The sequence below is a fragment of the Cyprinodon tularosa genome, unplaced genomic scaffold (assembly GCF_016077235.1).
Source record: "Cyprinodon tularosa strain WSP-4 unplaced genomic scaffold, ASM1607723v1 ctg478, whole genome shotgun sequence".
Classification (NCBI taxonomy): domain Eukaryota; kingdom Metazoa; phylum Chordata; class Actinopteri; order Cyprinodontiformes; family Cyprinodontidae; genus Cyprinodon; species Cyprinodon tularosa.
Genome location: NW_024039205.1, coordinates 617,066 through 634,034, shown reverse-complemented (window position 1 = coordinate 634,034; position 16,969 = coordinate 617,066). Strand labels below are relative to the sequence as shown.

General features: G+C 39.4%; 1 protein-coding gene across 3 annotated transcripts in view; it reads right to left on the bottom strand.

Moving 5' to 3' along the window:
• LOC119794402 (interferon-induced protein 44-like) overlaps positions 1-14,924 on the bottom strand; it is a 57,018-nt gene extending 42,094 nt beyond the window's left edge. Inside the window, exons 1-7 of one of the 3 annotated variants that reach the window (XM_038301948.1) lie at positions 14,401-14,881; positions 14,095-14,143; positions 10,057-10,252; positions 9,806-9,958; positions 9,552-9,723; positions 9,356-9,456; positions 9,001-9,256 (exon numbers count right to left, since the gene is read on the bottom strand). In XM_038301948.1, coding sequence (XP_038157876.1) covers positions 9,050-9,256; positions 9,356-9,456; positions 9,552-9,723; positions 9,806-9,958; positions 10,057-10,252; positions 14,095-14,143; positions 14,401-14,881 — 1,359 coding nt within the window. In that variant the 3' untranslated portion in view covers positions 9,001-9,049. Of the gene's footprint in view, positions 1-9,000; positions 9,257-9,355; positions 9,457-9,551; positions 9,724-9,805; positions 9,959-10,056; positions 10,253-14,094; positions 14,144-14,400 lie in introns of those variants that run through there. The other 2 variants (XM_038301947.1, XM_038301951.1) reach the window with 2 other exon arrangements.
• Positions 14,925-16,969: the final 2,045 nt, after the last annotated feature.

The window sequence follows — 16,969 nt, the reverse complement described above, 5'->3', positions numbered from 1 at the left end:
AATTCAGGAAATATTTGAGATGCGATTTCTAATAAAAGCTATGATAATATCCTTAACCTCTATGAGGCATTACAGACATTGAGTGAACGCAAGAAGTGAGGATTCCTCTGCTGTCACAGCAGTAGAATAAAACACAGAAATTATGTTTCTGTGTGCCACCCCAAGAATTTAAGAGACCCCATCTGGCCACCCCTATGAAATATTTCAAGAGGTGCCCCTGATTAGGAGAAACCCAGGACCAACCGCACTAACACATGGTCTCACAAGGGGTCTGAGGATCTAACCTCGGTATCTAATGGCAGTCATGCTACCTATGGCAAACACATGGAGGGCTGTGCGGCCCTCTAAAGAAATGCCACCCCACACAATTATTGACCCACTGCCAAACCGGTCAAAATTAAAGCGGTCCTATGTCTGTTGCCCTCCTATATTCTCCTCCACATCTCCCAGAGTACTGACCTGTCTCCTGGTAGTGCCTCCAGCCCCTGAACAATATGCTGACAGACACAGGAAACCTTCTTGCCACAGCTCGCATTGATCAGCCATCCTGGATGAGCTACACTAACTGAGACACTTGTGTGGGTTTTAGAGTCTGCATTATGCTACTATAAGAGTGAAAACACAACCAACATTCAAAAGTGACCAAAATATCAGCCAGCGGGCATAGGCACTGAGTTGGGGTGTAAACAGAGTTCGAAAGCCCCCCCCCCCGATATCCCCATGAGACCCCTGAGAGCCTAAAAAGCAAAATTACACGGGCAACGCAGAACAGATTGAGCGAAGACAGCAGGTCTTTACTCCTGTTTGTGGACCTCAACAGACCTCCTCTGGAGAAATTCAACTGCCTTTTTGCACTAGCATAAGTATTGTATATTTTATATTATTGTACATTTTATTGTGAAATTGAATGTTTAAATTTTGGTATTAGGAACTAATCTAGTCTGTTGTGCCTGTGCATTTGATCTGTTTCACTGTTGAATGAGAAACGTCCTCTTGAGTCCTTGTATGTCTGGTTAATGTGAAGAATTGACATTATAGCTGACTTTGAAATGTTATAGGCCTACTGCATATTGAGAAAATTTAGATCGACGGGACCCCCCCAAATCTTGACAGGTATTTCGCACACTGGGTGTAAATAATAATCGTTTGGTATCGATCTATCGATCCAACAGCCGACTTTCCGATTGGATCGACATGTCCGCAAGAGTAGCGATTCATGTTTTTTTCCCCCTCCGGTCTATTTTTATCCATTTGCTCCTGGGCATAATTCTAACTCCCGTGCTGCGGTGGCGCTAAACCTATTTTGCCCTCCTACCTCGCTTCCTTTAGCCATTACCCTCTTTTCGCATGCACACACGTAAATAGTATGCAAAACAAACATGGTGGAGATAGCGGAGGTGAAAGAAGAGGTAGACAAGACAGACATTGTGGAGGACAAAGAAGATGACTTACACATCCCTTGCGGGTTTTTTTCTGAGGACAGCGATTGTCAGAAGTGTCAGGTACCACCTGGAGGAAGCAGTCTTCCAGCCTCAATACCCCGGTTATAAGGTTAAGGGAGTGAGGACTTCTGACATCGAGGTCCCTGGAGGTCAGCAGGAGGATCAAAACAAACCATTTTATTGAGACGGTGAGATGATCTTTTGTCGGCACAGTTTAAATTAAATTTCAAAAAATAAATTACAAAACAACAGATTGTTAACACATTTAAAGATTACTAGAAATCAAATACTGGAAAATTAGCTCAAACAAAGTCCTCTTGTTCTCCATTAAAAATTATAATCTAGCAAAAAACTAACTAAATTAAAGATTAATAGGTTAATCATTTAATGCACTAAAATTAGTATAATACTAAAGATTATACACATGAAATAACAGATAATTTTTGTTTTGGGGAGCAGAAAGGCAATTCAGGTTTTTTTCCACCTGTGAACCAAAAGACCTCGCACAGGAACGTGAGGCTCTCTCTAAGGGTGAGAGGAAGGCTGTAGGTGCCACCAGAAGGCATTTAATTTTACTGAGACGTCGGTAATCTAGAGTGGGATCCCCCCCAGTTATCCAGGTCTGCACCAGAGGAATGGTGTGCATATTGGAAACCGGTAAATTACCTGTAGATAATGGGAAAGGTTTTGCAGTTCTATGGTAGAACAAAAGGCAAGGTTCCAGAGAATTGTCAACTCCTCAAGAAGAAATTTTTGATTTAATGTTGCAATAGAGAAAATGTTGAAGATAAGATAAACGAATATCATGAGAAGTTAGAGGCTAAAAGAAGGTAAGGTAAGAAATTTACAGATTTTGAAAAAAAAAAAAAACAAAGAAAATGGGAAAAGAAAAAAGAGAAGAAAACTGTTTAAAATGATGGATGGTTAAAAGGAGAGTTCAAAGAAACTCTCAGCTTCAAAAGAAATGGGTTAAAATAAGAAGTCAAAAAAGGCAGTGTTTAAACCTTATACTAAACATATTTACACTGTATTACATATTAAACTTAGACTATACTAAGTTATAATAATGAATTTTAATTTCAATGGTGCTTTTAAAGAAACAAAACTCTCTCAATTTTTACAGGAAGTTAATAACTCATAGCTAAAAATAAAAAACTATTAAATTATTACAGAAAAACAAGTAAATAGGGCATCAAATATGGTCAAATTAAAAGTTTAAAAACTGAAAAAACTTAAAATAGAATAAAATGGATGAATTAACCTAAAATTAAATAAAGAAAACAAACAAAATTAAATAGAGAAAAGTAAGGTTGATGATAAAAACAAAATTTGAGAAATTTAGATGAGAAAAGTTTGTGACGAGAGGGAAACGTACTTAAAGTGACTGAAGGATGAAGTGGGGTGAATGACGAGACATTTCCTTCCTGAAAAGGCTTCTTCTTTTTTATGGTAAAGATGAACAACTTTATATAATTTTTTTAAATTATTATTATTCATTTGAAATATTGAAACTTAAACTAATCATTGTTTTTTTTTTACTCCCTGCCCTTCAAACATGGACTCGCTGATCGGAGCCGCTCCTTGTGGAATTCAGACCTGGAGGAGTTGCCACCCCTCCCATCAGCCCGCCGGAGAAAGACAGCCTGCTTCAAGCATCAATCTCCCCCCACCCCCCAAGGCACACACACCGACACAGCAACCGGATGGAAATGATGGGTTAAAATCTGGGGAAAGCAACACAAAAGGATTTTCATCTGCTCTGAACCCCTGACCCTAATAGCTCACCTGAGCTGCAACCTGCTTCACAATTTGTGTGTGCAAAAACCATGAGGACAGAGACACTGGAGAATTATTATTTTTGTGGGGAAACAAGGAGGAGGTGCACCAACATAAGGCTTTCGTTCTCTCCGGTGCTAAATTATTTTTTTTAATTAATGTATAATCTTTTTTTTTTTTTTTTTTTTTTTTTTTTTTTTTTTTTGAGAAGTGGCTGACCTTTTTGACTGAGGTGGTGGAGCTCCAGGACTGAAACCGCCTGTTGGCAGAAATCAGTAAAGGTAAAGTGATCGATTATATATTTTCTTTTTTTTCTTTTCTTTTATTTCATATTCTATTTCCATAGACTTCCAACTATTCAAGAAAAGTTTGATAACTTTCTCTTATTAGATTCCTTTCTGCATCTTGCAATGAAGAAAATGCTTGCTGACAGACTTTCTGACTGACATGACTTTATCTATGGGAAAATGTCTAATGAGGGTGATAATGTACGGCCTGGTTGGCGTTCACTAAACTATGATTCTTTTAGTGTAATTTCTGATCAAATTAGAACTAACCTTAAATATCTAAACCAAAAATTATCTTTTTAAAAGAGAAAAACTCAGTAGCAACTGTCTTTTCCTATGTCGGCTTCAGGACTGGAAAACAAAACGTTTATTATCAGGCCTGTGGTTGTTTAAAAACAGGACGGGTCTCGTTTTGTTCATTTCCTGCTGTCACCATGTTCCATAATGTTATGGACGGACCTGGAGATGAAAACTTAGGCAAATCCAGAGAGAGAAAAGGGTCCAAACATGGGCTGACACAGTAAAATGCGCACAGGTTTTAGTCACAAACCAAATTCTCTATTTCCACAGCAGCCACTCGGAGAGATTAGCTTTATCTCTTCATGATTTTGTGGTATGTTGCTTTGTCCCTGTGCCATGAATGTCTGAGGTTCTGACTAAGACAGAGAAAAGGTGATTGTTGCTCTGACTTATGAAAATGTAAACAAAACAGCAACTTATAGAGGAAAAAGAATGAATAATATAATCCAATAGGATAAAATCTAAAGTTATGTGTCAGTTTAATCTGAATTAGATTTCACTGAATGAAAACTAAAAGAATTAGATTTTCCTTTCCTCCAAAAATATATGAATACACATGTATATCATTTAAAACATATAAACAATGAAATCAACAATTTTCATCCCTTAAGTGTTTAAGATAAATAAACCTTACAGTTAACCAAATATATGGGATGTAGTTTGGGAAAATCCAACTAAAATACACTATATTGCCAAAAGTATTTGCTCACCTGCCTTGACTCACATATGAGCTTAAGTGACATCCCGTTCCTAATCCATAGGGTTCAATATGACGTCGGTCCACCCTTTGCAGCTAGAACAGCTTCAACTCTTCTGGGAAGGCTGTCCACAAGGTTTAGGAGTGTGTTTATGGGAATTTTTGACCATTCTTCCAGAAGCGCATTTGTGAGGTCGCACACTGATGTTGGACGAGAAGGCCTGGCTCTCAGTCTCCGCTCTAATTCATCCCAAAGGTGTTCTATCGGGTTGAGGTCAGGACTCTGTGCAGGCCAGTCAAGTTCATCCACACCAGACTCTGTCATCCATGTCTTTATGGACCTTGCTTTGTGCACTGGTGCACAGTCATGTTGGAAGAGGAAGGGGCCAGCTCCAAACTGTTCCCACAAAGTTGGGAGCATGGAATTGTCCAAAATGTCTTGGTATGCTGAAGCATTCAGAGTTCCTTTCACTGGAACTAAGGGGCCAAGCCCAGCTCCTGAAAAACAACCCCACACCATAATCCCCCCTCCACCAAACTTTACACTTGGCACAATGCAGTCAGACAAGTACCGTTCTCCTGGCAACCGCCAAACCCAGACCCGTCCATCAGATTGCCAGATGGAGAAGCGCGATTCGTCACTCCAGAGAACGCGTCTCTACTGCTCTAGAGTCCAGTGGCGGCGTGCTTTACACCACCGCATCCGACGCTTTGCATTGCACTTGGTGATGTATGGCTTGGATGCAGCTGCTCGACCATGGAAACCCATTCCATGAAGCTCTCTGCGCACTGTTCTTGAGCTAATCTGAAGGCCACATGAAGTTTGGAGGTCTGTAGTGATTGACTCTGCAGAAAGTTGGCGACCTCTTCGCACTATGCGCGTCAGCATCCGCTGACCCCGCTCCGTCAGTTTACGTGGCCTACCACTTCGTGGCTGAGTTGCTGTCGTTCCCAAACACTTCCATTTTCTTATAATACAGCTGACAGTTGACTGTGGAATATTTAGGAGCGAGGAAATTTCACGACTGGATTTGTTGCACAGGTGGCATCCTATCACAGTTCCACGCTGGAATTCACTGAGCTCCTGAGAGCGACCCATTCTTTCACAAATGTTTGTAAAAACAGTCTGCATGCCTAGGTGCTTGAATTTATACACCTGTGGCCATGGAAGTGATTGGAACACCTGATTCCAATAATTTGGATGGGTGAGCAAATACTTTTGGCAATATAGTGTATATAAAAGCTATTAGTTTATTAACTAAAATTATAGATTTGCAAAAATAAATAATTAATTCCTGAAAGATTTGAATCAAAGTGGCATATTTTCCTGAGAGAGTGAAATAATATTAATAACAATTTTTGGCACATTTAAAAACAACTATGTTTAAAAATAAATAAAACCTAAAACCTGCTTAATGTATTTAAATCAAGTATGATAAAAACAAAAAAAAACATCCTAACTTTCAGAATTAGGACTGAAATAGCACCTGACATAAAGTTATAAATGGTTGGCTTACAGCAGAATAGTAACTGATTCGCTGTTTAGAGTTAAAGTACCTGCGTATAAATAGACAGAAAAGCGTCCATTTTACCGTTGAACCAGTTACAGGAGGTTCGGTAAAGATGGGCGGGCTAAGGGATATTTTACCATAAAAGTATCATCATGGGGAAAAACAGTAAATATTTTTGCCAACTAAGGTGTGATTCCAGGGCTCTATTTATTGGCAACATATTTTAGCTATCATAATCCTTTCCAGAATTTTTCCATCTATTATAATCATTTAACATTGTCCACTGACTTAATGCAGTTGTAGAATTTTGATTCATTAATTTTTAATTATTATTTTTCTTCTTATTATTTATATATATATACATTATATTGCCAAAAGTATTTGCTCACCTGCCTTGACTCACATATGAGCTTAAGTGACATCCCGTTCCTAATCCATAGGATTCAATATGACGTCGGTCCACCCTTTGCAGCTAGAACAGCTTCAACTCTTCTGGGAAGGCTGTCCACAAGGTTTAGGAGTGTGTTTATGGGAATTTTTGACCATTCTTCCAGAAGCGCATTTGTGAGGTCGCACACTGATGTTGGACGAGAAGGCCTGGCTCTCAGTCTCCGCTCTAATTCATCCCAAAGGTGTTCTATCGGGTTGAGGTCAGGACTCTGTGCAGGCCAGTCAAGTTCATCCACACCAGACTCTGTCATCCATGTCTTTATGGACCTTGCTTTGTGCACTGGTGCACAGTCATGTTGGAAGAGGAAGGGGCCAGCTCCAAACTGTTCCCACAAAGTTGGGAGCATGGAATTGTCCAAAATGTCTTGGTATGCTGAAGCATTCAGAGTTCCTTTCACTGGAACTAAGGGGCCAAGCCCAGCTCCTGAAAAACAACCTCACACCATAATCCCCCCTCCACCAAACTTTACACTTGGCACAATGCAGTCAGACAAGTACCGTTCTCCTGGCAACCGCCAAACCCAGACCCGTCCATCAGATTGCCAGATGGAGAAGCGCGATTCGTCACTCCAGAGAACGCGTCTCCACTGCTCTAGAGTCCAGTGGCGGCGTGCTTTACACCACCGCATCCGACGCTTTGCATTGCACTTGGTGATGTATGGCTTGGATGCAGCTGCTCGACCATGGAAACCCATTCCATGAAGCTCTCTGCGCACTGTTCTTGAGCTAATCTGAAGGCCACATGAAGTTTGGAGGTCTGTAGTGATTGACTCTGCAGAAAGTTGGCGACCTCTTCGCACTATGCGCGTCAGCATCCGCTGACCCCGCTCCCGTCAGTTTACGTGGCCTACCACTTCGTGGCTGAGTTGCTGTCGTTCCCAAACACTTCCATTTTCTTATAATACAGCTGACAGTTGACTGTGGAATATTTAGGAGCGAGGAAATTTCACGACTGGATTTGTTGCACAGGTGGCATCCTATCACAGTTCCACGCTGGAATTCACTGAGCTCCTGAGAGCGACCCATTCTTTCACAAATGTTTGTAAAAACAGTCTGCATGCCTAGGTGCTTGAATTTATACACCTGTGGCCATGGAAGTGATTGGAACACCTGATTCCAATATTTTGGATGGGTGAGCAAATACTTTTGGCAATATAGTGTATATATATATATATATATTTTTTTTTTTTTTTAGTGTTTTAGTTTTTAGCTTTCTTTACATATACTCACAATTTTAGTTTCTTAGTTTTTTATATTCATAAATTTTCCTTTTTTTATGATATCGATTACACAAGTTTAATATCCTTTTATAATCGAAAGGGTGGACTGTTGTGGGAAAATTTATATCTTTCTCTAATTATATATTAATATTCATATTTACTCACTATAAAAGTTTTCACTCAGTCTGTTTCTCTCTCAAGGCCACACCATCCCCTGCAGAATGTTGTTTGTAGACCAGACATAGCTTCTTCCAATAATAAATCAGATTCTTTCTCAAGGTTTATTCATAACATGTTACTGTTAAGCAAAATGTGTGTAATTTGTTGTGACTCTGACTGCTTTCCATTGTTGTAAGTAGGGGGGGACAAACCCTGCCCAGATCAGAACAGAGCAGAATGCTGTGCCATGATGACTGTTCTCTCTTTGCAAAGATTATTAATAAATGTGCCGACTGAGTGAAATCCATCGATCTCTGTTTATTTAACTAGGATGAATAGTTGAATACTTTTTTCCCACGACAATGTCCAAGGCGAAGAAAAAGAACAGCCCTCTACATCGCCACTGACAACATTTTTCCCTCAGAAGTTTTCACACAGCTTTAAGAGGGCAAGGAATATATCTAAGGCAATCGCGTTCTTCATATGTACAGACATGCATCCCTATTGCGTGGTGGAGAACAAAGGCTTCCGATACCTGCTCGACACTCTGGAGCTGAGGTATTGCATTGCACTCATTTTCTGCAGTATTTTTTAATGCAAGGCCTTTCAGAATCTATAACGCAGGAGCATTATTATTTTTCAGTAAATTAGGTTTTAATAGGCCTAGGTGGAGTACAACTTTTCTACTTCTGTTATTTACTGTTGTTTCTCAAATAAAATGCATACAGCTTTCATTGATTTATTTCAAATTTGAAACATTGTGTAGCCTGTAAGGTAAAAAAAATAATTAAAAAATGAACCAATTAATCGAATCGGGGTGTATTCTTGAGTATAGAAAATAATCGCTGAATCGCTGGGTTGAATCGAATCACCATGATGGGTGTGATTTACACCCCTAGTACTGAGAAGTGGTTTGTGGTCCCCACCTGCGGAAGCACTCTTCCTTTATTGATTCCATCTGCACAACAGCAGGTGAAATTGATTGTCAGTCAGTGTTTCTTATTGTTAGTATTTCATGCCAAGCTAGTTTTATTTTTTTTTACCTTGATTTATCAGTTATACATTAAGACACAAATGTGACAATATCTTTATCATGGGGAACAATATGATCCTTTATTCTGACTCAATGCAGTGAAAAAGTATTGACCCCCTTTCTTTTTTGTTGCTATTATAGTTTACTTGTTTCAATTGTTTCAGGGGTTTTTCTTTATACAGATACTAAGTTGCTTAATTCAAGACTGCTCAGTTGGTCACAAAACTCATCAAAGTAGTTATCAACAAAGCGAAGCATCTGGATGACGGCGCTAAGCAGCAGGATGTCACAGTTCAAATCCAGCTCCAACTCTTCGCTGTAGTTCTTCACTGGAACAACGCAGGACATTGGCACGCCCACCTTAGCACTGACCTCCTGCACCTGGATCACAGAGGGGTTCAAACTGGGATTCAGAAGCAGTTCATCAAATTTATAATCAAGACAGTGAGATTTTTTCTGTTTAAGTACAAGAATCCTCACTATTTCCTTGATGTATCCACTCCTGTAGATGTTTCTCAGATCCTCTTTCACTGAAGGACAAGCTTCATCTACTTTAGTGAGCAGCACCAGCTGAGGAATTCCTACAACCAAGAAAGATTAGATTATTCACAACATGCTGTAAACAATCTGAGTTTAAACTTTGTTCAAAAATATTTCAGTTATAAATTGTACTGACCCAATAGGTTAGCCTTTACGCGGATGGCTTCCAGCTTCTCCTCCAACTTTGTGGGCATAATGGAGACCTTGCAGGCATCGATGACATAGGCCACACAGTGGATCTTGTCTTTGATGCCTGGAGACTTGCGATAGCCATGAGCGTCATCATGCAGAGGAGCAGCAGGGTTGAACTGTGTCGGTGTAAATAAAGAATATCTTTAATCTATTTCACGTTACACAAGTTATCTCCACTAGCTATAATCAATATTACACCTGGTATCGATCTGGTATATGTCCTTTAAGAATGCTGCTGATGTCATCAATATTAATCCCCGCCCCTTTGCTGTCTTCCAGGCCCATGGTATCACACAGGACAATTGGCAGAGGTTTGCCTTCTCGTCCTGCTTTCAGAGAGTAGGTTCGAAACTGGAAAAGGTGAAATATTAGACATAGAAAAACCCAACTGGAAGGATTTTATTTAAATGAGATGCAAGGAGCTGCATAAATAAGAAGCAGAGACACACCTGAGTGGTGAGACTGGTGGGGGAACAACCAGAGATGGCCTGGCTGGTGACATGACCTCTGAATACAGAGTTGATGGAGTTGAAGAAGCTGGACTTTCCAACTCCAACTGGTCCAATGAGTAAAACTCGAGCCTGGGACACAGAACTGACTGTGGGCTTGTAGGTTTGGATGCTCTCCATCATCTCCTGTTTATTCCTGTAGAAAAACATCAAATAACTGAGGTGCTTAAGCCAATTATCATCAGTGACCTGCTTAGAGTACACCCTGGCTCTCAACAAATGAACCACTGAGATAGAAGCAGTTCCCTCCCAACCCTACACAGATTTGCATTTTGACTGCATGTTTGGATACCAGAAAATACAATGTCTGTCTAATTTCACCACCCTCCAACTTTGCATTATTTGCATTTATGTAATCTTTTTTTTTTTTTTTTTTCCGCTCTTCAGACTGTAGAAGCTACACCTGGCATGGTGTTCTCTTAGGGGATTGGTGGCCTAGTGGTTAGGACGTAGAGCTTGGAATCCTGGAGTTCGAGCCCCACTCCCGCAGCCTGCCACTCTAGTTCCCTGAACAAAACCCTTATCCCCACACTGCTCCCCGGGTGCCCCACAATGGCAGCCCACTGCTCCCCAAGGGGATAGGTTAAATGCAGAGTTCCAGGGCTGTCAACTCTCACCCATTGTTTGTGAGACTGCATATCAATGTCTTTACACACTCACACTCCATATCCCCAATTTTTCACACTAAATGATGACGGACATTAAGTCTCAACTCCATTCCACTTATTTATATAGAAAAACACCATGTTGATAAAAATTCAGTCCACATATGCAATACAACCTTAGTGCTAAAAAAAGGAGGACATGCTAGGTTTATTCCCAGTCCATATTTTTGCACCAGTCCACATGCAAGCAGCGGAGCTGAAGGACCTGTGCCAGATATATAAGACCAGGATATTTGAGCGGTTATTATTATCACGTGGTTTGATTTTTTTTTTGTCTTATCCTTATCTTATCTGGACTAAGATAATTAACTTTGTAAATTAATATAGATTTTAAGCAATCTAGTACTTGAGTAAATATGAATAAAATATACAGCAGCTTGCTTAAATTATCAATGTGGAGACTTCTAAACCGACATCCAGAGAAGTGCTGTACTACATACTCCAAGTAGGTCAGAATTGTTTAACTGTTTTGTCAATTCTAAAAAAAAACATAGTGTTTTTTAATCCTTAGCCTATTTCCAAATATTCATACACAGTGTAGTTTACATGGGATTCAATTTCAGTGGTTCCTGTATTAGTGTCAGTAATCCATTAATACCTTATTAGGTTACCATTGGTTATTTTACTTGAACTGTATAGAATAATTAAGAAACAAAGTTGTGTAATTCTTTGTTTACAGTAATTTTAGGATGCAAGTATTTTTGCAGGGCTCATACTTCATCCATCCATCCATCCATTTTCTAGCATGCTTATCCCGAAAGAGGTCACAAGGGGTGCTGGTGCCTATCTCCAGCAGTCAATGGGAGAGAGGCGGGGTACACCCTGGACAGGTCACCAGTCCATCGCAGGGCAACACAGAGACAAAGAGGACAAACCACCACACACACTCACACCTAAGGGGACTTTAGAGAAGCCAATTAACCTACTAGTCATGTTTTTGGACAGTGGGAAGAAGCCAGAGTACCTGGAGAGAACCCACACATGCTCAGGGAGAACATGCAAACTCTATGCAGAAAGACCCCGAGCCGGGAATCGAACCCAGAACCTTCTTGCTGCAAGGCAGCCGGGCCCATACATATTTACTAAAATGCTCTGAAAATCTACAGAATATAGAAAGTAATTCATATTGAGTGAAAAATTTTCCACATAACTACAGATCACTTATTGTTACTCAGTAATATTTACTGTTCTATAAAAATTCTACATTTTGCCACTTTGTTTCAGTTAAATCCTCTGAAAACCAACAACCTCTAGCTGCATGTATCCTCATAGCCTTTCAATCTAACCCTGATAAGGGTTGCCTGTCCAAACTGTTTCAAAATCTCACTCAAGGTTTGGTAAAATGTTGGAAGCCCTGGAGTTAGATTCACTGCTATATACTGTGACAGTGTAATAATAATAAAAGCTAGAAAAAAAAAAGAAAAAGCTGTGACACCTTCTTGAACATCTGGGCTTCTACTGCTGGCTACCTTATGTTCTCCTCATATATATTACATTGTGGGTTTTCTAACTAGGTTGTTATCTCTCTTACTCTTATAGGAATATCTATTTCCTGAGCTTTAACTGTGACTAACCACATGTGCTCTCTTTCATCTTATAGTCTTGTCTCAAAGCTAATAGAATTACACCAATTCTCTTTTCTTACTGAATATGAAGCCATTACAGGACTCTGTGCTTTTCTTGTCTTGTGTATTGGTGCAATATAAAATAAATCTATCTGAAATTGAATATTGCTTTTTCAGAGTTGCTATGGACCCTCTGTCTGCTTCTTTCATTATGGCACTTTTTGTCCCTTTTTGTACCTGTCCTGTTCTCAAAGCTCAGGATATTATGTCATAACTGAATTCGACTACAGTTTTATTAGTAATATGTCTGCTGTGTGACCTTGGTCTTGATAAAGATGTTTTTCACTAATGTTCTCTAAAATGTGGTCCTATTTGATATTTATTGAATCATTATTATTAAGGCAGTTGGTTGCAATGAATATACGTGTATCAGAGCAAATGGTGTTTAATATTTACATTATCTACAGTACAAACCAAAGGTTTAGACACACCTCATTTAAATTGTTTTCTTTATTTTGATGAATATGAAATTGAAGGCATCAAAACTATGAATTAACACTGCGGAATCATATACTTAACTAAAAAGTGTGAAACAACAGCTCAGATTAGAGACTAGGTCTATGCTACACAGAGTTCTAGCAGCAGACACATCTGTAGAACAACTGATAAGAGGAGACTGTTTGAATCAGGTCTTCATGGTAAAATAGCTGCTAGGAAACCACTGCTAAGGACAGGCAACAAGCAGAAGAGACTTGCTTTGGCTAGAGAACACATGGAATGGACATTAGACCAGTGGAAATCTGTACTTTGGTCTGATGAGTCCAAATTTGAGATCTTTGGTTTCAACCATTGTGTCTTTGTGCGACGCAGAAAAGGTGATTGGGTGGATTCTACATGCCTGGTTCCCATTGTGAAGCATGGAGAAGGAGGTGTAATGGTGTGGGAGTGCTTTGCTGGTGACACTGTTGGGGATTTATTCAAAATTGAAGGCATACTGAACCAACATGGCTACCACAGCATCTTGCAGCGGCACGCTATTCCATCCGGTTTGCGTTTAGTTGGGCCATCATTTATTCTTCAACAGGGCAATGACCCCAAAAACACCTCCAGGCTGTGTAAGAGCTATTTTACCAATAAGGAGAGTGATAGGGTGCTGCGCCAGAAGACCTGGCCTCCACAATCATCGGACCTGAACCTAATTGTTTAGGGTGAGCTGGACCGCAAAGTGAAAGCAAAAGGGTCAACAAATGCTAAGCATCTCTGGGTACTCCTTCAAGACTGTTGGAAGACCATTTCAAGTGTCTACCTCCTGAAGCTCATCAAGACAATGCAAAGAGTGTGTGAAGCAGTTATCAAAGCAAAATGTGGCTAATTTGAAGAACCTAGAATATAAGACATATTTTCAGCTGTTTCACACTTTTCACTCTCACCACTTTTAAGTATATCATTCCACATGTGGTAATGCATAGTTTTGATAACTTCAGTGTCAATCTACAATATTCATAGTCATGAAAATAAAGAAAACTCTTTGAATTAGGTGTGTCCACACTTTTGGTCTGTACTGTAAATATATAACACATTTGCTTTTGAAATCAAATATCAATTTACCAAAATCTAAACTAAAAATTTTTTTAGCTATGCACCATTTGGTTTCAGTCACTCACAGACAGTTTAATTAAAATTCATTAAGATTATTAGTTGACACAATTTGGAAAAAGTTCAAGGGATGCAAATACTTTAGAACCTACCCAGATTCCCAGATGACAGTCCTCCATGGCTTCTCAAGTTCAGTAGATTCTGTAAAAAAAAAAAAAAACTTGTTTGATAATTGAACTTTATCAACTATAGCTTTTATTTTATAATAACAAACCTTGTCTACAAGACAATGTTGATATAATGAAAAGTCATATTTGAAATACATTGTATGTGTATGCTAAGGACATGGATGAAAGTATATTTAACCTAGTATAGAAATGTGTAATTGATGTATTAATGATAATGTATTACAATTGTTGTTTTTAAATTTCAATGAAAATGAAAGGCTGAGAACTCACCCTCCACTTGGTAAACTTCACATTCAGTCAGGTTCAGGTCATTTCCATGCATTTCTGCAGCATTGAAGTTGTACTCAGCTCCTGGGTTGCTGTATATCACTGGTTTGCTTCCATACACAAGAACTAGGGATTTCCCAAAATAAGGACCAGAGGTGCCAATCATTCTGACGGCATGAGGAGTACTAATAACTGGATATTTTCTGAGTTTTCCACCAGTAAAACTAAAAAGAAATGCCCGGCTATCACTAACATACACTTCAGACTGACTAAAAGACTGACTGGTGTAGCCTCCAAACACATAACCAGAGGCGTTGTAGCCCACAGACACAGTGGGTGACTGCTTGTCACATCGCTGGTGGAAGGCGGCACCAGTAAAGCCGTGGACGGTGGCCTTGTAGAGAAGCTTCAGTTTGACTCTTCCCAGCTGAGAGCAGATGGTTCTCTGCTGGTCCCTGGAGAGCTTTGAGTTCAGAGTAGACATCTGAGCTGCTGATCTTAATGTAAAGCTGAAATTCAAGTTCAGACTGAAAAGAATAAAACAAAACAGATTTGTTAAGGATTTTTGAAAAATAAAATAGTTAAACTTCCTTTGAAACCATTGTTTACATTAAGTAACAGTATATATCACAAACAATGCCTAATCTAAAATCTGATTAAGCCTGGAATAATATGCTACAAACTAAGTATTTCAATAATTACCAGTACTGTATAAAGTTTTTCCCGGAACTTGAATTTCACATAGAACTATCTAAAACTAGTTTAAAAACAAAAATGTAAAATTTTAATTTAAACAGGCGTGCTTTGGTGGTGCAATGGTTAGTGCACACAGCCCATGCATGGAGGCCTTAGTCCTCGACGCGAGCGACCGAGGTTCGAATCTGGCCTGTGGTCCTTTCTCGCACGTCTTACCTCCTCTCTCATACCACCATTCCTGTCAGCCTACTGTTCATAAAAACGAGCCACTAGTGCTGTAAAAAAATCAACAACAAAAAAATATCTAAACAATCCTAGTTGTATTGAAAGCTGTCCAGCAGACAGATAATGGAGGGCTGCTTAGGAGGAGGAACTAGTAAAGAAACTGGCTGTTTACTCTGTGTTGTATTCATGCATAGCAATAAGACATTCGGGGGCAGGAAAAAGTGGTACTAGACCAGCAGGATTAAACACACCCCTGTTAGAACTGTAAAATATGAGATCAGACATGTTCACAAGTCATTTTTTGCAAGTCCAAGTCAAGTCTTAAGTCTTGAGAGCTGAAGTCCAAGTCAAGTCTCAAGTCTTGAGAAGGCCCGTCGCAATAATCAATTTATCGCACAAAAAATTCTAATCACTTGATTAATAAAAAAAAGTGCAATAATTTTCGTGCTTGCTTGTTCTCCTTGTGTTTTCATTTCCGTCACTGAGACGGTATAGCTTAAAGGTCACTATTATATCTATGGAATGATCATTATCTTGAACTGGTAAATGAAAAATACAATTGAAAAAAGCACACACGCAAATTTTTTTCCTTTATTTTTTTTCTTTCAAAAACAACTATTTTCCTACAGTATTTACCTGACATTTGTGGTTACAACTTTTTCTAGTTTTAGCAGTAAATGTCTGCTCTTTTATTTTTAAGTGAAAATGAGGAAAAAAACACAATCACAATCCTGCCTTTTATTAATACATATGAGGTTACCAACTTCAAGAGATAAAGAAAAACCCTAAACAAATAGAAGGGACAATAACAATGCTTTTATAAAAGAAACATTGTGGCAATAACTTTTTGTCTCTTAATGCCCTGGAACAGACAGAACCGACTTGGCGGGCAGTATTTTCAATTAAATTCAGTTTATTTATTTAGCGCCAATTCACAACATATTTCTCCTCTACCACTGCGATGAAGTTTTTAAAGCTGGGCTTGTCGATCAAAGACAAGGGGAGTTTGCATGAAATAATAAGGTCCTGAATTATTGCCTTATGTCTGATGTCCCTGGCTGCACTGCACTGTGTCTGATAAAATTAGATGTGGTGGACCCAGCATCGTGTATTTTCTTCTAAAGAAGCTGCAGTTTTCTGCTCTTTTATTCCCGCCTTATGTAAAGTTTTTGTAGCCAAAGGTTGAACGGTGGGACCGAAAAAGGGGGGCTAATCATCTCCTCCATACCTGTATGGGTTGCATGCATGCATGCGCACGGGCGCGCGGGCATATATGTCACGTAGCGTTGCGTCAGTGACGTCAGTGCTACATGACAGTTTGACAGCCCCTCTGCCGTCTTTTTTTTTTTTTTTTTACCTCTGCTGTGTGCGGGTAAGGCGAGCGGCGACCAGTCAAGTTAGTAAAACAAAAAACACTTAGAAATAAATATTGTTCACAAGTCGGAAATCACGAGTCTCAGTCGAGTCTGAAGTCCTTCAAATGCAAGTCTAAGTCGAGTCTGAAGTCATTAAATATGCGACAAGTGCGACTCGAGCACGAGTCACAAACTCGAGTCCCCATCTCTGTATGAGATACAACTGTTTAATTGATAGTGATAACCAACTCCTGAACAAGAGGCATCAGATACACATTACATATGTCCAAGATAAT